Raw genomic sequence first — 28,000 nt, forward strand, 5'->3', positions numbered from 1 at the left:
GTGTGGGTACTGCTGACCTCTAGTGCCAGAAAGTGTTCATAAAAGTTATTAAGCCCTGGAGGACACAGCAGCAACCTGGATTTAACTCTTTCACAGGCCAGATTAAAAGAGAGGGAGTATAAGTACTGTGCTTAAGTACAATTTCAAGATACTTGTACTTGATTTAAGTGTTTTAAGTTTACTTTGCTACTTTCCACTGACAGTTGGAGCTACTAAATAATTGTTGTACTTTCAGTGTTTGTCATTCTCTGATCGTAAAGAAAAAGTTTAACAAAACAACCGTTACTCAGGAGCCAATATCATTCAACTTAAAGGAAATAATATTTTTTTATCTTATTAATACATTACATATAACATATGATTGGGCATATTACACAGTCCTAATATAGAGGTTTTAAACAGAATTAAAGAGAGATTAAATCAGTTGTTCCCAAACTTTTGCCGACTTGTAACTGTTGTAATATTTAATATGACACAATGAGCTGTGTGTGTGTTTCCCTGATGAGTTTTGCTTGTGTGACTCGACACATCTTTGACTTCTCCACGTTGTCATCATCACAGATGCTCGTTTGGGCCTGAGAGTTTTCTGATGACATTGTTTATTGTTGCGTATGCAGGTGAACAGGCACTACAGTTTGGAGCTGACTGAAGAAAAAGAGAAAAGCCGAGCAGAAAATAAAAACATATGACTCAACTGCAGCCGAAGCTTTACCTTAACAGAACCCTTGTAAACAGTCCCATTCTGTTTCAAATACAGTTAAAGACAATGAACGCTAAGACAGTTACAATGCGGAGGTATTTTCGAAAGTCAGTGAAAAGAGGGCCTGGGTGCAGCGTCGGTGTAAACTGAGCTGGAAGACATGGCGTCGGATTCTGAGGCGAGCTCTCCTCACTCTGTTGAACGTGATGGTTGACAGTCTTTGGAGAGGCAGGGTGGCAGAATTTGGCGTAAGGCAATTTCTATTTCACAAGACTCCGAAGCCAGTGTTCACAGGAAGCAGCTCTTCATTTTTTTTTAAAGCACACAGAAGCACAAACACCTCAACCAGACCCACGTCCCTGCAGAAACCGTCTCATCAATATTTCAGAGACGGATCCTCTGTCTGCGTTTTTTCACGCTGCAGCTTTCTCTGAGTCATCATCAGAAGAGAACGAGCGTCGGTGTCGTGTTCGCCGACGCTCGTGGTCACAAAGAGTAAAGGACCGGTCTCAAATGACATGTAGAGCAAAGGTCCAGTGTGTAAGATTCAGGTGAAAATTATCTATTGGTAGAAATTGAATATAAAATAATCCTAGTGATGTTTTAACTAACGTGTTTCATCTAAATTGTAGTAATTGTTGTTTTCTTTACACTAGAATGGGCCATTTTACATATTAATACTTTATACGGTAGCCCAGACTGGACAAACTAATCACCTTTTGAGTTTTTATGACAACTGAAGGCTGCCACAGGTTCTCTTTCATGTTTGGAAAGGGGAGGGTGAGGTGAGGTGGGCTGCAACACGAAACTGAACCACTAGATGTCACTAAATTCTACACACTGAACCTTTAAGGTTTGATTTAGGTTTCCCGACCAAAACCCACATATTTAAATATAAAGAAGTACACTAGAGAATTTAAATTGTTTACCAACTTAAAAAGACAACAAACAAATAAAGATTTGATTTAGTTTTCCTGATTAAAATGTAGATTGTTATTCAATAAAAAATACAAAAAACAAAGGTTTGTACATTGAAAAAAAAGGAAATAGTAAAAAAATAGATAAAAACAAATGAATTTTGATTTTTGATAATTGTGTCAATATAAACTTAATTTTAACATACTTAATTAATTTGTATGGTATCAATTGACAGTGTTATTTTTTGTTATTGATTCAACAATTTTCTCTTTCCAGTGTAATACAGCCAGTATTTTAGAACATAATTCAAGTCAATGGGATCATTATAATCATCGTCATTATTATCCCGATGCGAATTTTGATGAAATCCATAAATCTGTGAATAACTTAGTGGAAACAAATGGAGGCCATGCACTGGATCAGTTCAGATCAGAGCGGTTAACAGTGTTGGGGAGCATCAGCATGCACATAATCACAGATAAGAGCTGGAAGCCGATAATACACAGTCAGTAGCATTCACTCAGAGTAAACAAGTCTCAGCAGGAAGACGAAAGAAAAGACAAATTAAAACTTTTGTTCAGAGATGAGGTTTCTGTACAAATACAGCCGTGAGCGAGGTTGAATTTCCATTCAGGTTTTGGATTTGTCTAAATTATTAACACACGTAGGAACAAAACCGGAGGAGCGAGTCGATGAAAGAGGAAAGTCTGAACAGGCTAATGTAAACAATCCTCGCAGAAGTGTGGTGGAGAAGCTATTTCCATATCAAAGAGAAGTTCTGCTGAGAAAGAGAAACTTCAGGGAGGTTATTTTGTATTTTTTACTGAGGGCAAAATATGTTTTTATCTTGTTTTTTCCAATTACAGTGATACGCTGTGGAATTGAGCAAAAAACTACTAAAGTTATAGAGCAACATTTTTGAGAATTATGCTTATTTAAGCTCATTTGGCCGACAGTGGAACTCAATGAGAAGATTTGATCGCTTGTTTTCCCCTGTTCCCAATCTTTATGCTAAGCTAAGCTAGGTAACACGTGTAAGGTTGTCAGCCCATTAGCAAAGATCCAGAATAACTGATTTAGTGAATTGTCGTAGTTGCCCCATTGGATTACATTAGAGCCCCTCCCACCGTGTGGTAGCTGCCAGCGGAGACGACCTACCGGAGCAATTTCAGAAGTTTTTGTAAGTCCATCATCTACAAGGCTTTATCCTATAAGGGACAGGGCGTCAGGCCATCATGGGGCAAACAAAGACAAACCATTATAATGTCAACCTAGAGTCTCCAATTAACCAGTTTGAGATGAGTTCCAGACATAAGAACATCCAAACTCCACGCAGCAAGACTCCAGCCAAACCAAGAACCTCCATGACCGTGATGCCCTTATTTAAATCAGGTCTAATTGAGAGATGTATACATCTTCCACTGGGGACTCCTGGTCAAGATGGGCAGTAAATGAAATTCATCTATATTTCATGTATAAATAAAAGCAGGGACAGACACCACATAAAATATCAGACTGTAGCACAGATCGGTGGCAAAAATAAATTATGGAAAATGAAAAGCACATGTTCAAAGTAAGGACACTGTTCTACGGAAACTGATTTGATATTTATCACGAGAGTGGTGTCGATCTTCTCGTCTTAAACAGTAAATTAGCACATTCCCCCCGAAATTGTCAAACTATTCCCATGAAGCTAAACATGTAAATATTCAACAAAGGAAGAAAAACTGTACAAGTATCCAGACTGTAAAAAAAAAAAAAAAAGAGAGATTAGAATATATACATGAAATGCACAATGCATGGCTCATTCCCGCTGTCCAGGCACCAGTGACGATACCATATCAATAAGATGAGAGGACGAACTGTATGGCATGTTAGCATCAAAGCCGAAATCACACACAGCGACACACAAAAAGAAACTCGGGTGTTTTTGTTTGGGTTGCGGAGTCTGTGGGAGATTCGGTTTCAGTCTCGTCTGTGATGAGCGCTGCGATGGCGACTGAGCCCCGAGAGCCCGGGGGAAGCTTTGCTTTGAAAAGTCTCTCTGGCAATGTGCGTTCACGACCGGACGGTTCAGTCTGGGTTTGTCCCCTTCCGACGAGACAAGTGTCCTCAGCTGGAGCGGGTTAGATCGGCTCCACGTAATTGGCCGGGTAGAGACCCAGCTTGCCGGTGTCCAGACGTCCTTTACACCAGCCCTGCTCGTCCTCGTCCTCCAGCTTGATCAGCTCGTCACCTTCATTGATGGGAGGAGAAAGAAATGTGAAGTTTATTTGCAACAAAATAAAAGAAAAAAACACGTAGAATAAATAAATCTAAGGAAGAGGAGGGTGTTAATTCGACTTAGGTTTTTACTTAATCAGAAATTGCTCCTACATATTTTCACATACTCCAAGAAGCTGCTGAAGTTGTTGGTTGTTCCCTCACACTTTGTTTGGATGGGTTCTTGGATTTATACTCCAGTTGTTTGGACTTTGAACTTATTATTTCCTGTTTTACTTTGTTAAGTTTTTGTCTCTTGCTATTTTTTTTACTTCCTGTCTTTGTCCCATTTCCTGCCTCTGAGTGTGTCTGTCAACTCCTGATGTGTTTCACCCGTGTTCAATCATCCTCTGTGTATTTAGTCCCGTCCTCCCAGTCCTCCCAGTTCCTCTCCTCAGTTTCCTGCTCTGTTCCCTGAAGTTTTCTCTCGCTTCTGGTTCCATGAGTTTCGGATTTGTGACTTTCCCTCAAACTGTAAACTGGTCTTTTTCCTGAAATACTCTCATCTTCACTTTCTTTTTTATATTTTGGGGAATTTCTCATGAAATAATTAAGGAATCTTAATGAAAATAATAAGGCACATTTAGGAAACTGCTATGTATGTGTGTTTGTAATTTGGTGCAGCTTAATTGAATTGAAGGAGACTGTGGGGCCTCAGCAATGGAAATTGCTCTACTGAGTTCTATAGATATATTTAAAATTATAAAGCAAACTGACCGGTTATTATTGTTTCATAAAGTGTGCATTTTGTGTTCAAGGTCCGTATCCTTGAAACCTTATTTTTGTGCCATGTTTTGATAAATATGACAAAACAATAAGATTCTGTTTGTCTCCAGTGGAGCTGGATATTTCTCCTGATTTCATGTAACAGCCTTTTGCTTATGTTGGTTATAGCTTTTGTAATTCAGCTGGATCAGTGTCAGAATCCTAGTATAGTGTATATACAGTATAGTATATATGTATAGGAGCCTTGCTTGGAAAACTAAGGCTGGAAACTGTTGTGGCAGCGATTCAACATGCGGGACGGGATCAACCCTGTGACCGTCAGCGTACACCAGGAGTCAGTGGGCACGCCGCTCACCTGCTCTGAAGCTGAGCTCGTCCTGCTCCTGTCCGTCGTAGTCGTACAGCGCCTTCACTCTCACGCCCGGCACCGCGTCCTCCTCGAAGGGGTTCACCGCCCCGTTGGTGTCGTTGCCCGAGTCCGGGGCCATCTGGTCCTCGTCCGACCACTCGGTGGACGCCATTAACGCCTGGTTCTTCTCGTAGCTGCTGACACTGAACACAACACAGTTCAGCAGAAAATTAATATATTTCATTACTGACGGTTTATAGGTTTTATTGAATCTTTCCAGGGTGTAGTTTGTGTTTTTTTTATTATTAATAGTAATAGATTTAAACTTTTCTTTAGAATATATCTATGTTTTTAAAGTACCTTTTATGAGGAAAGACCAATTTCTGCCTCGACAAAAGTAGACAAAGTATTTTCTATTTCTAAAAGATAATTTCAAAAAATACTTAAATATGGATCTAAAATAAAAAACACACAATACGTATTCCCTGTCTGATACATACACACAATGTATCAGACAGGGAAGCTCACGTTTGGAGAATCAGAAATATTAGAGCACACACACAAAGTATAAATGTGAATATGTTTTACCTTCCGCTGTCTCCAGCCTGAACTTGGTCCACTGATGATGAGACGTTGGTCAGCATGATGCCATCGCTGCCTTTCTTTGACTTCTCCTTCTTCGAGATGCTGTGGGAAAGCTCCGGGTTGTATTCCTGCAAAAACACAATCGGATTGAGATTCGTTATTTTTCTGCCCTGCGCGATAACTGTTTCTTAATGAATCAGTGAAACCGTGGATCATTCAGCAGGTTGTGTACATATACTTGTTGTTATAATTAGCTACATGATTTTGTCTCTAATAGGATTATTTGCATGTGGAGCACAGGAGATAAGATCCAATCACACATTGAGGACAAATTCAAATACCGGGTGTGAACAGGGCCATTTATTCAGGGGATTGTTTATTAGGAAAAAGTAAATACACGAAAACTAGTAATTTGTGGTGTTGTTGTGTTGCTTCTCTCATTTAAAATACCCTCACTCGTATTATTTTATAAATCAAATTACTTTTATCCAAAGGGACTTCCAATAACTTTTAGGCCCAAGGACACTTCGGCGTGTAGAAGGGGAACACTAGATCGAACCGCCGACCTTATGGTTGGAGGACGACCGCTCTACCCCTCAGCCACAGCCGGCCATGAATCATAATAACAAAATAACAGACATGTGTAAGTATAATGTCTAATTCAATAGCACCAGTGATTGGTTATGGCCTGAACTCTCTAAACAAAAATAACATAATGTACATGAAGGTAATTTTTTTTATATTTACTGTTGTTTTAAAGCTGAGGTTTTTTCTCATCCTCGTCTTTATTGCTCCTGTCAAACATGTCAAATGTGACACGTGTGATTGACAGCACATGAGACGGGGGATGCTGCAGGTATACCACGTCCTCACATTGCACTCATGAGCCTGCGAAGACATTTGTGTACCTCAAACTGGGGCCAGTTCATGTGCATCTCGGGGCCGTGGATGTTGCTGAACAGCTTCAGATCGTCCTCCGCGCTGGCTGACGTGATGGTGCGTTCAAGGTCTCTGTAAACTGTAGCATAACTGTGGAGGAAAAAAGGAATTCAGAGTGAGTTGATAATCAGCTGGTGGGCGGGTTTCGTGGTCTCGGTGGGTTGTGAACGTCTCGGACCTTTGGTTCTCTGTGAGGTTGAGATGGCGCTTGACGTCCAGCAGCACCTCTCGGAGGAAGCTCAGCCTCTTCTCCTCAAACTGCTGACACTGGTTGAACACCTGCTCCATGTTCTCCATGTACTGAGGGGTGCTCTTATTCAGCTCGTCCAGAGACTTCTCGTACTTCTCCTTCGCCTGGTTTAACGACAGAAACAAAAAAAACAAACGCTCAACAGCGCGACCGCGGATGTTTCACAAGTTACTGGTCTTTTATTTGAACTACTGTCGAAGCCTTTAACGGCTGTGAGGACTTTTCATACAAGCACATTAACAGAAAACAAGAAAGTAAAAGCCACAACACGGAAACACACAATCACAGCAGGAGGGAAGATGAACAGATTCACTTTACTGCCAAACATTTTATTTTCTTTCCTTGACTCAGACATCCATGACTTGACCACAGTAGATAACTCTGCTCGTTTCACTGTCAACTTCTGTTGTGTGTCTTTTGTAGTTGTTAAGTGGCTTTTGCCTTCGTGTTTTCTGTTGTGTGAGACGTCTCCGCCGCCGTTCCTTTACCCACTTCATCTCTGGGGTCTAAAGTGAAGCGTGTTGACCTTGAATGTGTCTTTAACCACGAGATTAAGATCGTGAGTGTGAAGGTGAAGGCCGCCACTGAGGAGCAGAGTCCACTTCACCACAGAACAGCTCGTGTGGAAGCAGTGAGGGGGGGGGGGGGGAGATAACAATCTTACGCTGACTCCACACCTGCTGCCTTTATAAATAAAAAGCACCTCTACATTTTCTTTAAATACCCGCTGAGCTCTGAGCTCTTAAAAATAGCTGTTGCATGAAGTGGATCCCACAGATCTGTCGGAGCTGCAGCTCTCACCTTCTGTGAATCCTGTTTGCACTTGTCCAGTTTCTCTTGGAGCTTCTTCTGCTGGTCGGCTGCGACCGAGGCCTCGCCCTTACTGTTGGCCTCTCTGGTGGAGGCCAGCTTCTCCTCTTTACAGGCCATGTGGTACGTCTTCTTGGAAGCCTCCAGCTGCAGCGGGAGACACAACATGAATGAAACTGTTTGTACGAAAGATATATGTGGAGGAAATAAATAAATATACATGAAAAAAGCATAAATCAAATTAGGCTAACAGTAAGTATTACTTTCAAGAGTATTATTTGGTTTTAAAATGTATTAAAAGTGTGAAATATTTCATTAAATGTCTTGATTCAATTTACTAACACGTGACAAAGAAAAGCCTCTCGATTCAGACGCTGAAACGAGGCTGCACTTTGTCGAGAAAACTGTTTATTCATTTTTTATTGGGTTTTGCCTCAAAGTAAAAAGTGAGTTCAGTCACATCGACCGGCTGCTGTGCTGCTCTCATGAAAACTCACTTTTGAGAAATGTGACTCAGCAACTGTAAAGAAATGTAATTTGTCACTCAAGAAGATTATATCTGAGAAAGTCAACAGCAACACATCATCTCAGAAACAATGTTGTGGTAATTTCTCAAAACTGTCAACACCACCAACAAATCTCATTCATCACTCGTGCCAGAAAACCTCTCACATTCAAAACGAACCCAGTAACTTGTGTCTGTTAGGATTCAAAATGGCCGGAGCAGTGACACCTCACTCCCTCACCTCTTTCAGCTTCTTGGCCCAGGGCTTCTGAGCCTTCTTGAAGCCCTCGTCTGCCTCTTTGGTTTCCTTGAATCCTCCCATCATCTGCTTGTGGTACGAGTCTTTCTGCCAGTTCTTCACCTTCTCAAAGTCCTCGTTGATCAGTTGGTTCTTCACGTCCTGGTGGAGCTCGCTCACCTTCTCGGCCTCCGTCATCACCGCCATCCAGGCGCGCTCCACCGTGCCGTACTGAGGTCCTGCACGGCGGAGGAACGACAGGGATGAGCAAAACACTGGGCGCTTTGATATCAAGGAGAACGACCTCCAGACGTCTCAATGGTCTCACCTTTGTCCACCAGCTGTCTCCATCTCTTGGACCAGTCGGTCAGCTGCTGAGCGTAGGCCTTCTCGATCTTGGCCCGCTCCTGGATGCAGCTCATCACGTCGTTGCAGAGCCGGTGACCATCGTCGATCCGCTTCACTGTGCGCTTGTAGTTTCCAACCTGACAGAAATTTAAAAAAAAAAATATATATATATAAAGTTTCTGTCTGTGATTTAATTTGACCGTCACCTGTTGTATATTGTGTGTTGTTTCTTTTTAGTTTCACATGTTTCATTTATTTTTGTTTCTTTGGTCACTGCAGAGTCTCGGCCTCTGGCTCTGCCCTGGTATTTGATCTGAGGTCAGCTATTGATTTACTGTTCGACGCTCCTCAAATATGATGAAGGAAAAAGATCGACGTGTTTCTGAGAGTCGGATGACAGGATCAATATCACGTCCATATCTGTGTGTTAAGTAGCTTAGCATGAAGTCCATCTTGGCTGTGACCAATGGGATCAAAACCTGTTTGTTAATTAAAGAGCGTGAGAGGTGCTTTTTGAAAGTGGAAGAGCAGCTGATCTGAGATCTGCATCATATTAACTGGAGCAGCATGTGAGGTGTGTCAGCGATCTTCCTGCTTGAAGATTAGATTAGTGTCATCGATGTAAAGCATAAAAAAGTCCACAACAAAGTCCAAGAGCACGACAGAGCCATCACTCGGCTAAATATATATATATATTAATTGCCAAATTAATCTTCTTTTGATCGAGTAATCAATTTATCAACTCTGCTTGAAGATAAAGATAATCTGTCGGGATCGATTTGAGGAAATCTGAATTCCTAAATTGTTCTTCATGCTCTCTCTTAAAATCATTTTTCTGCTTTGGAAATTAGAAGGTGGATTTTTGTATAATGTTATGGAGAAAATGGCTGCGCAGTCTATTGCTATCGTCTCGACTCAGCCTGCAGGTGATGCACTGAAGAGACAAGACTGGATAAACTACTGCTGGTGTGTTGTTGTGTGTGTGTGTGTGTGTGTGTGTGTGTGTGTGTGTGTGTGTGTGTGTGTGTGTGTGTGTGTGTGTGTGTGTGTGTGTGTGTGTGTGTGTGTGTGTGTGTGTGTGTGTGTTTGTGGAGTTGCAATGCCATAAATGTCAGTTGGGTGTGTGGGTTCAAGGGATAGTATTGGATTGGATTGTGTTTTGTGGACTCAAACATTTCACCCACTTCACCCAGTAGATGAGTACATTTCCATTTTACGATGAACTATCCCTTTAAGTTCATATCATTTCTAACTCCATGGACGCAGGAGCAGCAGCCTCTCAGAGAACTGCTGCTCTGCCCGGATACAGAGCCGACCACAGCTCACTGCATCCATCTCACACCCTTATGACACAGGGGAAAATCTATGCTGCGTCTTCACTGGAAGAAAACGACATGTTTACCTGCTCCTCACAGAACAATGCCCTCAACAGACGTGGACTAAACGGGTTCCACAGCAGCTCCGGGCTCCAGCGGAGCCGAGTCAGCGATTAGCCGAGGCGGCACTGCAGCAGCTCGGCTGTGATGTAGTGAGCGTGAGCTGAGAGCAGACACCTCGGCTAAAGGGACATGATGAGGATAAAACACACACAGTGGAGTCTGAGGAGAAAACGTGTGTGAGGAGAAGTGTGTTACTTCGGAGTGAATCCATCGTACGTGTAGTGTCCTAACATGCGTCTCTACAGTTTGTGTTTACACTGTGAACCGTCTCCAGCTCTCATTTATAATGAAAAGACTTCTGGGAACTCCAATTACAGCTAAATGATTTGTGTTTGAAAAAGGTTGTTGGTTTTGTAATCCTGTGGGAGAAACCCCGTACAACACACAAGCTCAAACAAATAATCAATTATTCAATCGACAAAACTCTGCCTCGGCTTTGATGGATGATTAAATCATTTTTTCAAGCAAGTTTTCCCTTTGCTCAGCTTCTCATTCACTACATCTGCTTTCCTTTGCCTTATGTGACAGTCACATGTTGTTAGAGATGTTTAATATCTGCCCACAACAAAAGAGAAACAAATGTATTCAATCAATGTTATTGTCAGGCGAGGGAAACATTTCGAAAACTTGATAATGTCAAGGAAGACAACCCAAATACAGACCAAACATGGGGACAGGTCAAATACAGAGTTCTATTAATGGGTTATGGGTTCAGTATCCAATCAAATCGTGCAGAGGAAACCCACAGAAGCAAAGGCAAGGTAAAAAAAAAACTGGTGATATAAACACGCGGAGAAAACACCACTAATATGCTGGATGTGACACAAAATATAAGCAGCAAATAACAAACTCAAATAACTGACACACAAATCGACAAACAAAATGAGAGAAAAAAGCAACAAGGACACAACGACAAATCAAAAAATAGATCAGACTCCGAGGTCTGTGTTTGTGATTAAACACTAACCATGAAGCTGTTGCTACATACAGACGTGTAAATCTGTGCCAACACGCAGCTGATGAATGACATCTATGTGTCCCCCCCCCCCCCCCCCAGATAGAGCAGGTTCATAGGGAGTTCATCTCTCGTCAGCGACAGCTCCCAGTCGGGTCTGATCTGTCAAAAAGGTGTGTGTGTGTGTGTCCCCCCCCCGCTGCTGCCTCACCTCCCAGAAGCTGTCTGTGGTCTCCTCCTGGCTGCCGGGCTCCTCGAACACTCCAGACATGGTCCCGGATTTGGCAGGAAGGCTTCAGGCTGTGGCGGTCTGCAGCAGAGTGACGCTCCTCATGCACTATGAAGAGAAGAAGAGAAGATGAGCACGGAGGAGTGTGAACACAGAGGAGGAGACGTGAGACGCATAGACACCTCCTGAGCTGATGAATCTGGTTATAAGAACAACCTGGCATTAACAAGCGTCTCGGGATCGGATCTCACGAGGACCACATGTTAAGACCGGCTGTCTGGGTCCATGTCGCTTTAGAAACCAAACACGCTTTCGGTTTCGTCGAATCACTTCCAGACTTCCAGAGTAATTATTTCTGCAGCTCATGTGATTTCAACTTCACAGTTTTAATCTTAATTAGAGAAGGGGAAGTATTTAGGTAACTGGGGAAAAGCAGAACGTGAAATATTAACTGCTCAATGCTTAGAAGGCAAGTGAAGATTATTCGATAATTTACCTCTGTTCAAAACGACTAGAAAGACACAAAATGACCAGAAAGAGATGTAAAGACCAAAGCGCTAAAAGGTGCAAAGCAACCACTGTGACCCCAAAGAGATGCAAAACCACAAAGAGATGAACAACTGCCACAGAGACGCTGAAAAATAAAAATTACTTCAGAAAAAGTCAACAAAGAAACAAAAGAGCTGGAAATCTGCCTTTATCTCACAATATTGTGTTATTACACTTTGTCACTTGCTCTGAGGAAGGTAAATAAACTATACCTACTTAATAACGATCACAAATTGAAGGCAAACAACCACAGAGGGACCTCAAAGAGACCAAAAAGGTTAAAAAAGAAAAGACTGATTGATTTTCAAAGTCACAAAGACGGCAATAAAGACGGCAGTGAAATATATGATTTCATAAAAGACACAGACAGACTATAATAAGAGCCCGACAGCAATTTCACGAAGGTACCAAACCATTCAACTGTCACCGATTTACAAAGTGTGTTCAAATCATATTGGGTAGGAGATGAGCAGACTTTGCTTTTATCTTTTTATGGTTCTTCAAATACGATATGAAATGATATTTTGTCTGAAATCTGAAGATCCATGACTCATTCCCCCTGGAAATCAGTGAGAATATAAAAAAGGGCCCTTTCATGCACTGTTAAAGAAAGTGCCAAAATGTAATGGGTTCTTTACTTTTAACCTGTTTTCAGAAATTAAGAATTGGTTTAGAAATATATATAACATGTTAAATTGGTGAGGTTTTGTGGCGCTGGTGGTTTCACTTTGTTTGATTTGTTTTTTATGGCAAATTCAAAACTTAAACTGTTACTTGATTAGAAACGGACTGGTATTATCTGCTTATCGACAAAAACCTTGACACGGACAAAGCTGCGGATGAAGAAGGGTTTGATCCAGAAGAGACACCACAACAAAACAATAGAGAGTGAAGGAGCGGGGCTGTGTTGTGATAGGAGGTCAGGGGGAGGGGCCCGAGCTGTGTGGGTATTTGGGTCAAACGTGAACCGACGGATGGATCAACACTTTTCACAATGAAGTGATGAGAAAATATTTAAAAAATCCAGTCAATCAGAGGAAATCTCACCCGAGAGCTCTTGGGCAAAACCAACCGTAGCGTGGAGCGCGGGGTGGAGAGGTGGGTGTTCATCATGCTTGGTTAATCCATTAGCAACACGCAGAGAGGGGGCTTTTGTTCAGGGGAGAGCTTCAGATAAAAGGCAGGAAAACAACCGCTGACCGGCTTCTTCCACTTTTCATCCCAACCAACAAGTGAGACAGAGACAGGAATCTGACTGTATGTCTGATTGAGAGGAGACTGTGTCCAGAGAGTTATTCAATGTAGACAAACAACGCCCACATCCACACAATAACCCCTAAACCTTGGGAGCATCATCTAAGCTTTAGCCCCATCTCCCTTCTTTGATTCGTTCTTGACTCCGTCTCCTCTTCTGCAGCCTCAACATCCTCACAAACAAGAGCACCAGGCATCCCCCATCCCTCTGAAACAAGTGCACAGACATAAACAAAATACAAATAAAAACACATCACCACAACCTCGCAGCATCGACCTGTCAGGAGAGTCACAACCCTGGAGACAAAAGGCTCCCAGAGAGAGAGAGAGAGAGAGAGAGAGAGAGAGAGAGGGAGAAGGAGGGAGAACGCAGCCCCTCTGCAGAAAGCAACAAAAGCTTACCCCTGGTCCTCCATGAACAGCGGCTAAGGCTACAGCTAGGAGAAAAGAGACACGTGGGCTCCTCTGGCAGACAGCCCCTCTCCTCCTCCTCCTCCTCCCCCTCCTCCTCTTCCTCCTCCTCCTCCTCGCCTCCTCTCCTGTATACGTTTTTGGTTTTGCTCACTGCCGTCCTCTCTGACTGGCTGGAGCATCAGTGAGCGGAGCAGCAGAAGAGGAGCCGGTCACCCTGATCTGAGATCTGAGAACTGCTGGACCAGAGAGCACTCTGCAGGAAAAGACTGAGTGTGTGTGTGTGTGTGTGTGTGTGTGTGTGTGTGTGTGTGTGTGTGTGTGTTTTTTTCTCAATGAGCGAGGGATTATCCTGTGGTGCTTTGGCTGACAGGCTCAGACGGAGCAGCAGGCCAGGGGGAGCAAGCTAAAGGGGGGAGTAGGGCGGGTGGGTGAGATGCTGTAGTGTGGACGTGTGGGGGCGTTCAATGAGCAGAGCGAGAGAGTTGCAGCTCCATCAAAAGTTCCAACTCTGAAGACTGGTTAGCTACTACTAGTATTATTAGTGGGCGGCTGTGCTCAGTTTCCAGGTGTCAAAATTACCAGAATGCTATTTGAAAGCTTAAAGTCTTCAACTTCCTCTGTCTCTCTACACCACGGTTTCCTCCAGCAGGCTCCAGCCGGGTGGAGACTAAAGTTATGGAAGGTTACGACATATGAATTGGAGCATTCGAAGGGCGGAGGTGACTCTGGGACAGATAAAGCTTGAACGGTTCAGATTGAGCATGAAAGGTCAGAGAGCATCTCTGTGCTGTTGACACGGAGCCGTAAAGTGATTAATAATTACACAACTCGTCATAAAGTTCCGATCAAAAGTTAAGCTGCACCACTTTATGGCACGTAGAAGTATCAATATGATTCATGAAGAAAACCGTTGTTAGAAGGAAGAAGGAAGTTACTGACACGTTTCACCAGGTTGATTCCCCTCATTTTAAAGTTTGGCCATTATCGACAACATCCTGTGTTTTTCTAAAAACTGCTACAGAACACCAGAGGGAGGAGGTCGGTCACTGTGACCTCCCTGACAACCCCACTGTCCCCGTGAGACCACAGGGGACGACAGAATGTCTCTTTTAACTGATCGTCCCTCCGAGGCAGTTTGCTGCAGGTGAGGAGGAGGACGGACGTGAGGATGAGGAGGAGGATGAAGATGATGTTGTGCTCAGCGAGCGGGGATTTGGTTGCATTCAGGGAAATGTAGGATCAAGTGTTTTTGGAAAAGTATTTTAAAAAGTCAGGATTTCTTGGCTTCTTCGATTACAGTTTAATCAAACCTCTGAATGAATTATTTTCTCCAAGGTATTGTTAATCACCAACTCTCTAATAACATATTTGCACAAGTATATCTATATTTTGACAGTGTCCTCTTAAGTAGATATAACAATATAAGTGGAGGGCAGCCTAATAGATGAAAACTGTAAATAGAGATGGACGACGCATCTCAGCTTCCTCCCAATGTCCAGAAATAAAGCCAGAATATCCCAGATACAAAAGCTGCCATCTTTCACAATTGGGATCTGCACTGTGGTGTTGAGGGGGTGGAGTCAAGGTAGCGAAGTAACGCCTATACATTCACTCAACCAATCATCAGTCATTCTCAGCTGTCAATCATGTTTTTTTATAGCATCAAATAACAAATTAAAACCAAACTTATCAGAAACATGAACACTTCATGAGAACTACCTAAAGTAATAGAAAACTATCTTGTGGAAGCTAAACTCTTTTGGTTTTGTCCCATCCGCTAACCTGGAGCAGACAGGGTTTATGAGCTATACTGCCGCCAGCCACCAGGGGGCAATCGTGACGGCTTTGGCTTCACTTTTGGCGACAGTTGTCATGTCGTCCGGCCTTGTATGTCTACGGTCCTGACATCACATAGAATCTTTTTTATCCTCAAATATCCACGTCCAAGAGACAACATCCTCTCAGAGTGTCCGTGGTTTTACCCACCGAGCACAAACACACATCTCGGCCACATTATTCAAAATGCAGCACTTTCTTTCCCTCAGGACAAAGTGTGATGCCGCTGCTGCCCTCGTCAGATTCAGCTCCTATATATAGAGGCCCATTCATCAATAATTCAAACTGCTGTGTAAACAGATAGGTGAGACGACCGAGCCGACTCACACGGAGAAACTCTTTAAGGTCTGAGGTAATCTCATTTTCAACACAATTAGATCATGAAACAAAGAGGGTGATGTAAAGGAGCTGTAGTTTGTGAGTTTTATGCACCGTGCGTCATGATATTTTACATTTTAACCAAACTATATTAAAATAACTATATATATAGATAAAACACAAAATACAACCAAATATATAAACTTGGTACAACGAAAATAAACGTAATTTTTTAGCGTAAACATAATAGATACATCTTTTCTGCATTTTTCAATGGTTTTCATATCTGCTCACATGAACCACTATCTCTGTGAAAGGTTCGTATCGGCAGATTTTTATCATCCCACTGATAAATTGCTCGGGCTCTAATCTACAAAGCAATCTGACCTTCACAGCGGTGGGAGAGTTCATTTCAAATGTGACGTTATTGTCTATTTATGTTTATGAATCAATACGCTTATCCCCAGCTTTCACAGAGAATAATATCACCACTGATACTGCTGCGATAAGCAAAGGGTAAACAATTCCAGCTCTGAAAAACATATCCTGCTTCCTCATCTGCCATCTCGGCTGCGAATAACAAATGTTGCAGGACAATAAAAAATGTGTAGGCGGAACTGTGAGAATCTGCACAGATCAACAGATGTGATATCATCGTTGAAGAGGCGATGCTGAAACATCCCTCTGCTGCTCGGGTGGTGTTGCTTAATAACCACCAGTGGAGGAAGTGCTGCTGTTGTGCATTCCCCTGATACAAACGTGTGTAACTGTATACATGAAGAAGAGAGAGTCCAACGCCAGAATGCACTGTAAAAAGAAAAGGTGGGGTTGAAACTCTTTCCTTTTTCTCTTCAATGTTCATCTAGCTTCAAGAATACAACTGCTGAGCACACGCTGACTAACCAATGTGTACAACATTCCTTTTTTTTATCAGCTAGAGTCATTTACAGTGAAATCAATGCCTAATTGATTAGAGAGCGCAAAAGGTGATTGCTAACTCGGAGGCCAAACAGGAAACAGAAACTCAGATGAGCCACGACAGAGCGAGAAGACAAATAAAAGACGGGAGCTGGATGCTTCTTATTTGTGTAAATGTTCCAGGGGATGTTCAAGGTTACGCCACAGAAGAGACACAGAGAATAAATCCATACCCTCCGTCAGATAAGACACAGATCGAGGTCCTAGGTGAACGGAATCTGAGAGGATTTTCTCCACTGGGGTCACTTTCAACTCAAGAGCTGCATCGTCTGTTAAGTGTCAGAGAACTTGGAAAACAAAGAGAAGGCAGTTGAAGGAAGCTCGCGGCTGCTACTTTAACTGTAGCGGAGTCAGAAGCAAACATGCAGACGTGTCATTACAGATCAGAGGAACAGTTTTTACGGAACCTGGTCGGTCACCTGGTGCTCGGCCGCTCGGTCCTCGACAGCGTCACTCCCAGTAATTGTCTGACAGCTTCAAGGAGAATGGACACCTGAGACTCTGAGTTAAAGAGCTTCTCTGCAACCATGACACACACACACACACACACACACACTGTGAGACTGAACTTTGACAGGTCCTTGAGAAGGCGTATTAGTCCATCAATAATTAGCTAGCTGCAAGGAAGGGTGGAGGCCGAGGGCTCTCCCTTGTCACACACATTCCTTGTCACCAAGTAGAATACCTCCGCCCTGACGGGGTCACCTTTAAATTCACCAGAATTGTATTTGGATCAGCACCAAATTGCACACATCCACCGATGTCCTTCCCCTAAACCTGCTCGATTGTTTCATTAATATCCGTGCTCGCATCGGACACCTGCTGGAGGGCAATCTCTGATTACCTGATGAGGTAACCGTGTAACCGGCCAAGAGCTGATGTCATCGGGTGGTACCCAACCTTTACTCAGCTGCTGCAACACCTAACCACACCTCTGTCTGGTAGGCGTCCCTCCGGTGGCTAAATCACTCATGGCTTCCACCTCCCCACCTCTTTCCTGCTTCCACAGCTTCCACAGCAAGCTTGTTCCGCCTCCTCCCCAAGAAAACAACCAGCAGTATCCACAGCTACCAGTGTAGAATGCAACATGGATAATCTATTTAACTAACTGGTTAAATTCTGCATTTTACAATAAAACGATTGTTGACATGTGCAGGACACGTTGTTGTTACAGAGAACCAGAGTGCACGAGTGGTTCTGTGCTTTGGTGTTTTAGTATGGACAAGGATTACACAGCCAAAACATTCATGTGGCCAGTTTCAGATTGAGCAGGACGTTTCAAACCACAGCCTGGTCGCATGGATGTAGACTTAATCTTTCACTCCAGTCCTGGAATAAATCCTTGATCTGAACAGAGAAAAGCCAGGTCTGTCATCCCTTGGCCCTGCACCCTGCCCGACAGACTGTTACTTGATGGTATACTGGTACATTCATGGATCGGACTCCTCATCCAGAGCTGCACCAAAATGAATGTGTTCCTCCCTGACCCAAACAACATCGTTCCAACAAGTGGTCCCTGTGGTCTAAGTCCTACTTTCTTAGGAAACAGACAGACCACTCGATCAATACAGATTTGCTGCTGTCCAACGCCACCCGTGGAGTCAAATAACAAAGAAACCAGTTCGGTCAGGACAATGTCATTTCCCCCAGAAATGAAAATAAATCCCAACAACAAACAAACCCACAAAGCTCTTTCGTAAATAGGTGCAGTGCTGTGAATAAAAAGAGTCAGAGCAGACAAAGTGTGCGTGCGTGTCCTCTTATATTTGCCAAAAGCTTCGAGCTGAAGCAGCCGATCTCTTCTCCATTCATCGTACGACACGAGCCGCGAACAGGAGGATACAACACGCTGCCATGACTCTCTCCTGTTGACTGGAGTCCTTGAAAAGTCATGAAAGAAATGAAGCCACTTGTCTCTCCACGCGGACAGATGCTCGTCTCCTGAGTACGGGCCATCTGTGTGTCATCTAATCATGTTCCTCCCCACAGGCCTAACTTCATTTGACCCCAGTGTTTGGTTCTATAATCGCAGGAAGTAATTTTACGACCACTGCACACGCTGCAGGTCTGGTGTTGCTCCTCGTCCTAAAGGAGATGATCATGCATTCTGCGTGATGGACATATGGGGATTCTATGGAAATGAAACAAAATATATTACAGTGACTGTTTTACTTATAAACACATTAATCTTGTTTTTGTTTGACCTTAGACACAAATATTTGAGTCACTAAGTTGATTAACTGATTATTCAGTTAACAGAAAACTAATCAGCTACTTTTAGATATAAACAATAACATTTTATTTGTATAGCCCATATCTAAGAGTAGCTGATTAGTTTTCTGTTAACTAAATAATCAGTTTATTCACTTAGTGACGCAGCTTCAGTCGTCAAATATTTGTGACGATATCAAGTAAATAATCATTCTTTAACTCCAGACAGGGAGGACTATGTGCTTTGTTTCATCACAGATGATTTGTAATGGACTTTTGACTGTTGCTCAACAGATAAATAAAAGAACTGGAGATGTCACAATAGCCTTTACTCTAGTAATCTAGTAATCATAGTAATATTCCAGTGGCAACTAAATCAACATCTCCATTCATATGCTCTACGAACCAATCAACCAATCTTTGGCTCTATAGACCACTTCCTCTTGTCTCTCACATCGGTAAGACTTGGCTGGGACATTTGTATGCAAGTGAACGATTGTGAAACAAAGAACCAATATCTTATTCTCCAGGGTTAAAAGAATTCAATCAATATTCCAGGACAAGTGTGGAGGGACCTCTGTGCTCACTGCGCTCCATCCCATTTTGTTTTGTAATCGCTAACCTCTTATTTTTCTGATGCCCAGTGCAGAGCAGCGGACTAGACAGGGCATTTATTGAAGCCCCAGGTTTCAGCTGCTAGAGACACAGTGCACACACGAACACACACAAACACACTGACACACAGCCTGAGCCCCGGGCAGAGGGAAGCTGATACAAGACAGGAATCTCTGAGGGGCGAGATTCAGCCACTCATTCACTGCAGCTGCTAAAAGCTATGAGAGGTGCATACACAAACACACACTCAACCACAAACATATTACACAAAAAGCCTCAGTTGTTGTTCTGATGAATGAAAACTCCTCTTGCTGTTAGAAATGAGATCCACTCACAGGAAACAGGATGCATTTACGAGGTATGAATTAAATATCGTATTTTTATTGCATAGGCAAAAACATAAAAATGCATTAGTTCACCTCAGAAAAATGGCCCAATCTCGAGCAGCAATGGGTAAGAATATTCAGTTCACTATGTGTACATAAGAAAGTGGAAGGAAATAAACAAACAAATTTTTTTTATCAAATGCTAATTGTATAGCCCATATTTACAAATAACAATTTGTCTCATAGGGCTTAACAAGGTGCCCCATCCTCTGTCCTTGACCCTCAACAAGTGAGGAAACATATTAACATAGAAACCTCAGAGAGAGACACATGTGAACGATCCCTCTCTCATGGTGGATTGAAGTGTAAACTGATGTTTGTAACAGAGCACATCAACAACTGAGAAAAGACCAACATAATTGGAGAGGTGTGTCAATGTTTATTCAAATTGCTACAAAGTTACATGAACAATATCATTTTTCACTTAATTACTTACCCTCACAGAAAACAAATAATATAAGCGATGCAGTAAGAATTTGCTCATTAGAAAAGAATACCTGTTGGTTGAAAGACAAAGGCACTAATAGAAGAGGGAAGCTGACTGTAGCAAAATATTTATTTTTTGTTTGCAGAGAAAGATCATTGTTGGACATATGTAAAATATGATGTGTTAAAAGAAAAAGCCCTAGTAGTTTGTTGGTTTGCATAATAAATCAGCTATTATTATTATTATAAATCGCTCTCTATCCAATCTTCTGAGGGCGAGTAGCTCTCCATCAAATCTTCCGTGGGCGAGTAGCTCTCCATCCCATCTTCTGTGGGCGAGTTGCTCTTCATCCAATCATCTTTGTGCCGCCTGCTCTCCCACCAATCCTCTGTGTGCAGCTTGCTCTTCATCCAATCATGTTTGTGCAGCTTGCTCTTCATCAAATCATCTTTGTGCAACTTGCTCTTCATCCAATTATTTTTGTGCAGCTTGCTCTCCATCCAAAATTCTGTGCTGGGCAGCTCCCTCTCCATCCAATCCTCTGTGGGCAGCTTGCTCTTCATCCGATCATCTTTGTGCAGCTTGCTCTTCATCCAATCATCTTTCTGCTGCTTGCTCTCCCACCAATCCTCTGTGTGCAGTTTGCTTTCTGCTAACTCTTCTGTTAGCAGTTTGCTTTCTGCTAACTCTTCTGTTAGCACGTTGCTTTCTGCTAACTCTTCTGTTAGCACGTTGCTTTCTGCTAACTCTTCTGTTAGCAGTCTGCTGTCTACTAACTCTTCTGTTAGCAACTGGCCAAGATTATTGAAAAAAGACAAACGAGACAATCTTACCATTGAGTCATTGAGTTTTGTTATTGAGTCCATTTTGGGTATTGTTTCAGGAAAGGGTTAGTTTTTGTTCCCTTCTCAGTTGATTGTCCGTTTGGCTTAAGACAAGCTACTGGTGCAACTACTACAGTTTATTCTTCTTTGTTCTATTTAGTAAAGAATGGAAATCTTTGTGGGCAAATACGATGATCAAATGGATGGCTTTTGTGTAAAAGAGGTAGAGATCCTTCATAAGTGCAACATCATGGGAGCCCATCCCCTATGATGGAAACAGATGGCAGCTATGTACCATTTCCTTTGTTTGCCATCCACCAACAGGCCGAATAGGGAAAAGGTGGAAGTGGAAGTGCTCAACTAATTTTAACGCATGTATCACACATGGTATTAGGAGATTTGGTGGGTGCGCTTTGATGTTAATTGGCACCTGCTAATAAACAAAAACACTTGAAGACTCTAAGGGGTAATATAGCCTCGACAGTAAAGAATTAACCACTGAATTTCGAATTGGACACAGAGGTAGAAAAGCCATCAACACAGATTCACTGTCTATAGTCGTGAGGACACTCATTGACATAATTCATTCCCTAACCCTAACCCTAACCTTATTCTAAAGGCCAATGTATGCTTCTGCGTTTTGACGGACACGGACAGATAGGACCGCCCTCTCCAACGTGGAACGCCCTCTCCGTGCCTCTCCGAGGCTCCTCGGAGAGCTTTTCGTGCCGCGCTCATTTTTCTAACTATACGTCGAAATGACGGACAGCCCACGGATAGCACTTGGCTGTGATTGGTCCGCTAACGCCAGCATTTCGGAATGGAAACTTCCTGTTCCATTCCCTACATCACAATAAACCAAAATCACAACTACGACTCTATGATTATTGTGACAAGTATGTCCGGCTGGCGGTGGCTGGTTAGAGCACTTACAGCATGTGTGTACGGTCACATACGGTTATAACGAACTTTGATAGCGGGGGTAGCGGGCTAGCCACCATGCTAACTGCGGTGGGAACAGCGCAAAAACCCGCTGACTTTAATCCCGCGGCTCATGACACTGTTTCTCAAACACCGTCAGGTTAGAAGCAAACACTTGGTAGTAGTTAGTATCGGCTGTCCGTGCTGACTGCGTGTGGAAGCTGGGGGGAGATAGCTGCCTCCGTGTAGCTTCAAGCTGTTGCAGCTGTTGAATTAGCAACGCGTTTGGAAACAAGACCGGGGAACCGCTGCGCTAAGACACGATAACAAAAGCATTTTGACCCGCTGGGTGTCACTTTATTCAGCAAAAACTGTCGCGTCATCAACATCCTGTTTCTGTTACCATCGTTCCCTGTGTGTGAGGAGCCGGGAGGACGTAAATAAACCAGCGTGGACTTCTTCTATATACCTCATGAGGTAGGCTCTCTATGCTCGAATTCAGTGGCGCCATCTACTGATCTGGCGGTGAATTGTTTTCACAACAAAAAGGCTCGTAGAACTATAAATCAAAAAGGGTCCGTCCGATCCGTCCGTCCGTCATTCCGAAACGGACTCGGAGAAGCATACTGAGGCCTTAACCCTAACCCTAAAACCAAGTCTTAACCCTCTAACAGCCCTTTGAATTTGTGAGGACCAGAAAAAATGTCCCCACAACATCCAAATGTCCTGACAATGGTGGTATCGAACCAAAATTGGCCCTCATACCTTTAGATAAACACAAACAAACGCGCACATGCACGCTAGCACGCACACACACACACACACAGTACAAATACAAACAAATATACCAGAGCACTGAATATGACTCATTGAGAACTCTTGCTGTTTAGGTTAAGAAACATCAAGTGTGATCAGCTTGAATCTAGATTTCCAGGTCTCTGCAGAGGAGACCTTTGAGGTTGGCATTTGAGAATTTGAAGTTAATTCTCTCTGAGCAACACCAGCCATGAAATAAAGTCCACTCCTCTGTTCCTCAGATCCTTGTCTCTTACTGATGTTACACGGCCAAGTTTAAAACGCTTCTATTCAGATCGTGCCAACAACGTCCATGACTCCTGTTCTCCTTGGATCCGGCCTGTTGGATTTATTGTTTCCTAGCTAAATCTGAACTGAAACAATTGACAAATTTTAACTTCTTCTCTTGATGTGTTTAATTGGTATTTTGCTTGTTTTCCTCCCTCTTTAAATCCAAGTTGGTTAACTTGAAATCCTAAAACAAACGTCAGGTTGGAATGGGTGCAGCTGGAATCAATACACAAATGCATCTTCAACCTAAAGGGTCAATCAATCAGTCAATCTGTTTTTGCAAACAAAACTAGAATGTTTCCCGAAGTTTCTGCTTCTCTGTGGGATTTGCAGCTTTCCGTTGTCCTTGGTGTGATAATAAACAAATTATTTTAAAGTTTTAGACTCATGGAACAACACAGGCCATTAAAAAACAGCATCTTCAGGCCCATCAACTTTAAAAGACTGTGTTTTCACTGTTATCTGACATTTGAATTGGCCAAATTACCGATCTATTACTCGAGAAAATAAATAATCATCAACATCCAAATCACATTAACAGTCCCTCAAAGTCCTGCACACAGCACCTCAAACATACGGCAGCATCGAGCTCCCTTCCTTCCGCCTCATTTGTTTGGGAAGCACTTCACCGACACAATAAATCTGACCCGCCGGAGCCTCGGAGGACCGAAGCAAACCTGCAGCCAGCAACTTCTAATAGCCTCCCTTGCTCCTGCTAGATGGCTTCTGCGATGCACCATCTGTACTGCAGAGATGCCCCTGGAGATCCACACTGATTTATTACGCTCCGTAGAGTGGAAACATGCACGACACGTGACGCGGACCCACAACGACTTTGACTGAAACTCTCTCCAGCAGACACACGAGGCTCAGGCCCGTTGAAACTTAGTCTGTAATGAAAATAATAAAAATTTGTTTTTGACTTTTAACGACCAAAGCGGTTGAAGGGTAAGACTTCAGTTTGTTTGGCAGCAGAACCATCTGTGCTTCTGAAGTAATGGCAGCAACCAGGTGATTAAAAATGAAGACAGGGTATAAATATCAGAAGAGGCCTTACAGGTTTATTGTGTAGATTGTTATTTGAGGCAATCTACTGGCAGAAAAATGAATATAATATTCATAATTACATTTTCATTAGTGTATAATCAACTGAAACTAACATATGTTGGATTGAAACCTTTACATCTACAGTAGCATCTTTAACGATGTCCGCCATGTTGCACCGCCATGTTTCTACGGTAGCCCAGAGCAGACAAACCAAACTGACTCTAGAGAGGCTCTTTCGTGTTTCACTATAGCTTCTCTAGAGACCTGTACTCAGCTAAAGCTCAGACTATAAGAGGGGAATATATAGGGTGTGTTGGCATGAAGCTGCTGATCTGCTCCGTAAAACCTGCTGCTTAAATTCTGCTGATTCAGGATCTGTCGGCTTGGTGCAGAGTCAGACACACGAGCAGGTGTTTTTTTTAATCAGTGTCTGGACGGATGTTTCTAAGGTTACGTCCACACCGATGCATGTTCTTGTTGTTAAAATGGAAATGATCTCCGTCCATATCAATCAGAGACAACCTCTCCATCATTCAAACACACCTGGACATGCATATCACATGAGCGTTCACATGCGCTGGTCATGTGCATGCAGATCTTATTACGAAGCAGGTTGCAACTCTGCAGTTGGTTGCTCAGGTTTTTGTCTTTTTGGTGAAAACTGGTGACTGCATCATTGTCTCCAGCAGAATTTTCAAACTAAAACTGGACCAGCAGCGTTTCCAGAAACCTCCACTTGAAAAAGTAAATGTGAAGCAAATATAAAAAGTTTTGCACGTCATGAATGATTTGCTGATTCATCTTTGGGCAGAAAGCTGTTAACATCGATTGGATTTGAAAACCAAGACAAATTATGTGTTTTTTAGATACATTTATATATCCAAAGACAGGAGTGTTTGTATAATAATGGCAAGTCCTAATTACTATATAAGGAGAAGACTCTCCATCTGAATTTTGTTTATGTCTATTTGCAAAAAAAACGACTGCTTTCTTAAGTATTATCTGATCCTGAACCACCACATAACAACACCTCTGCCAGTTTCCCTACAGGATCACACCATCACACAGTGAGAAAGCCCTGAGTCTAGTCATGTGTGGTATCAGCTGGAAAGACAGGACCATGGGATGCAGACCCCTGTGGCCTTTCAGGAAATGCAGCCCTGCCTTTTTCCCATGATGCCTTGAGAGGATCCTATCTCAGGCTCCAGTTTCCTTCCAGTTGGAGCCAAAGCCAAAAGCCCAGTTCTCTCACCACCCGGCTGATAAGTACGAGCCTCTGATCCTGGATCTAGGATCCTTTCAACCGTGTCAATCATCAGCTTCCGAGTTTCATTTTACATACAAAATGAGGATCATACCAAGAAATGGTGGAATTAAGTTTATATCATTACTTTAATATAAATATAAAACTCATTTAACATAAATTATAAAGTTTTAGAAGAAGCATAACCAGTCGAACACAGACTTGATGGCGCCTCGCTGACACTGGAAGATAAAACAGTTTCTGTCCATAATGATGACGACAGTGTGAACCGTGACGAAGCTCATTGGAGTCGGGGCCTGAAGTCAGAGTGAGCAGACTCACATGACGTCTCCATCAGGGCTTCCCCCACCACATGACGTAAGTGCAGCACTTAAACCTAATGACATGCATCATTCATTCAAGTAATAAAACGTTTGAGTCAATACAATATTACTTATATAGAAGGCACTTTTTCTCGATTTGGAGCCAGGAATTATAGTCATATTTGGAAGTTACGTTTTCAGCGTGAGTTTGTTAAATGTTCTTAAAGTCTATTCAACGTTGTAGTAATTCTCAGAAGAGCTGAGATAAAAAATGAATGTTTAATTTGCATTGACCTCAACCCAGACGTGATGCTGTGGAGGTCTGAGGCCATTACAAAGGCTAAAGGGACGTGTGGAGAAGAATAATTGCTTTCTTTCAATTATCTAATGTCAGGAGGGGCTGGTGAGCACCAGATGTCACGTGCTTGCCTTGTAGGAACAAATGGAAATTGAATGCAAACTGTTGTGTCTCTGCCCCACTGGGAATAACCTGGTCAAATTTATTTATACAGAGAAAGAAAGGATTTAGGCTTTAGTCTAATTAATTGCATTACCAATGACACCTCATCTGTCACTGCTCCTCCATGAACAGACAGGAGGGCAGCAAATGGAATGAGTGTTCCTAATGTGTCACATGGATTTAACCAATTAGACACCCGCTCAAATAAAAGCAGGGACACACAAAGGTCCACTCAGCGATGAGGTTTCCATGAAATAAAGCAGAAGTTTGTCCAGCACTGGGATGACTGTGTTTGTGTTTCATGAGAAAAACACTTCACTGACTCACAATGTTTCTAAATGGTTCCTGAAAGCAGCAGAGTGTTTGTTCTAGTCGCGTTATTGCAGGTTGATGAGTTCGATGAACAGAAACGAGACGAGATGATTTCATCTGTCAAACATTTACCGGAGGTCGGTGGATTTATATTCAGCCTGCAAACAAACTGAGTCAGAGGATTTGTGTGGCTGTGGTCATTGTGTGCGTCTTTGTAGCTGTTTTGCATATTTTGTCGTTGTTTCCTGGTCATTTTGTATCAGAGTATTAACAAACTTTTTGTTCCTTCTGTGTCTATTTGTTGTTATTCTGTGTCTTCCTGTCATAATTTTGTGTCTCTTTGTATATCTTCTGTATCTCGTTGTAATTGTGTGATTTGTTGTGGTTATTGTGTGTCATTTTTTAAGTCACTTTATTGGTTTGTTTGTGTCTTTACATTGTTGTTTTGTGTCTGTGTTGTTATTTCTGTGTCTTTTTGTTGTTGTTTTGTTTCTTCTTTGATCATTTTATGTCTGTTGGTAGCTGTTTTTTAGATTTTGAAATTGTTTGTGTATTTTTAGATCATTTTGTATCCAAATTTGCATCTAAGCCTTGTTATGTTGTGTATTTCTTATGTTGTTTAATGTCTTTTAGGCTTTCTGTATCTTCTTGCTGTTATTTTGTATGTCCTTGCACCTGTTTAATATAATATATCTAGTTTTGAGTAAATTTGTGGTCATCCTTTGTCTCTTTGTAGCTATTTCATATATTTCTAAGTCATTTGGTGTCTCTGTGTTTAGTCAATACATGCTCCTTGTGTGTCTTTGAGGTTTTAAGCTGCATCAGCCCATCAGAGTTCAGAACCGTGGACAGAGCTCGCTCTCAGTGAGAGATGGAGGTCGACACTTCCCAGCAGCTCTGACCTGATCCACCACCAGCTGCTCTACTCCGGCCATAAATCAGAGAAATGTGCTGGTGTGGAGGAAACACAGGATTTCCTCTGCACAGACTTTATGGACATCATCCCTCCCTGTGCTCTGCTGCAGCCTGAGCCGGCTCCTCTCTGCATCACAGCTTTATTCCACACTGCACGTGCTGCTTAATGCAGTTTTCACAAGTCAAACTGACACTGCATTGCATTATTTTGTATCAGTGGTGTCACAAAGCAGGAGTTTACAGTCTGGCTGTGGTTTGAGTTGCATCTCCTGCATCTCACCCTAAACTGCTGGTTGTTATTGTGCAAACATGAAGCCATAATGAGACTCAATCATCAGACACTCTTCTCAAATCGATTCATTTGTTGAGATCATGGACTTTTAATTGGGTCTCCTCTGCAGCATCAGTGGTTAACAGATGCCTCCTCTCATCGACAGGGTTTGTAACCGTTCAGCATTATAAGAAGCTTTGAATGAACCTATTGGACCAGCAACAAACCAGCAGTGGACACGGAATAGAAAGAGACACATACCGGTGTGAAGTTGTAATCCAGCTCCTGCGTGTGTTGTTTAAAATGTTATCATTGTCTTCATCCGCAGCCTCAGCCTCCTTCCTCTCCCCGCCGGTG

The 28,000-nt window shown here is 42.6% G+C and overlaps 1 protein-coding gene across 1 annotated transcript; it reads right to left on the minus strand.

The window, feature by feature from the left end:
* Positions 1-595: 595 nt before the first annotated feature.
* pacsin1b (protein kinase C and casein kinase substrate in neurons 1b) lies at positions 596-28,000 on the minus strand. Its single transcript, XM_053440330.1, has 10 exons — positions 27,905-28,000; positions 11,236-11,361; positions 8,611-8,767; positions 8,286-8,521; positions 7,531-7,686; positions 6,658-6,833; positions 6,449-6,569; positions 5,544-5,668; positions 4,962-5,158; positions 596-3,854 (listed from the first exon to the last, which is right to left on the minus strand). The coding sequence occupies exons 2-10, from the start codon at positions 11,293-11,295 to the stop codon at positions 3,745-3,747; spliced, it is 1,338 nt and encodes a 445-aa protein (XP_053296305.1). The 5' UTR covers positions 11,296-11,361; positions 27,905-28,000; the 3' UTR covers positions 596-3,744.

Source organism: Pleuronectes platessa, chromosome 2, assembly GCF_947347685.1.
Source record: "Pleuronectes platessa chromosome 2, fPlePla1.1, whole genome shotgun sequence".
In the NCBI taxonomy this organism is placed as follows: domain Eukaryota; kingdom Metazoa; phylum Chordata; class Actinopteri; order Pleuronectiformes; family Pleuronectidae; genus Pleuronectes; species Pleuronectes platessa.

What these genes read in the sequence shown, in the direction of transcription:
- pacsin1b (XM_053440330.1), bottom strand. Translation starts at nt 11,295, where the DNA reads ATGTCTGGAGTGTTCGAGGAGCCCGGCAGCCAGGAGGAGACCACAGAC. An exon ending in GAGACAGCTGGTGGACAAAG is followed by an intron (nt 8,522 to 8,610) that starts GTGAGACCATTG and finishes TCCGCCGTGCAG; the next exon opens with GACCTCAGTACGGCACGGTG. An exon ending in GGGCCAAGAAGCTGAAAGAG is followed by an intron (nt 7,687 to 8,285) that starts GTGAGGGAGTGA and finishes CTCCCGCTGCAG; the next exon opens with CTGGAGGCTTCCAAGAAGAC.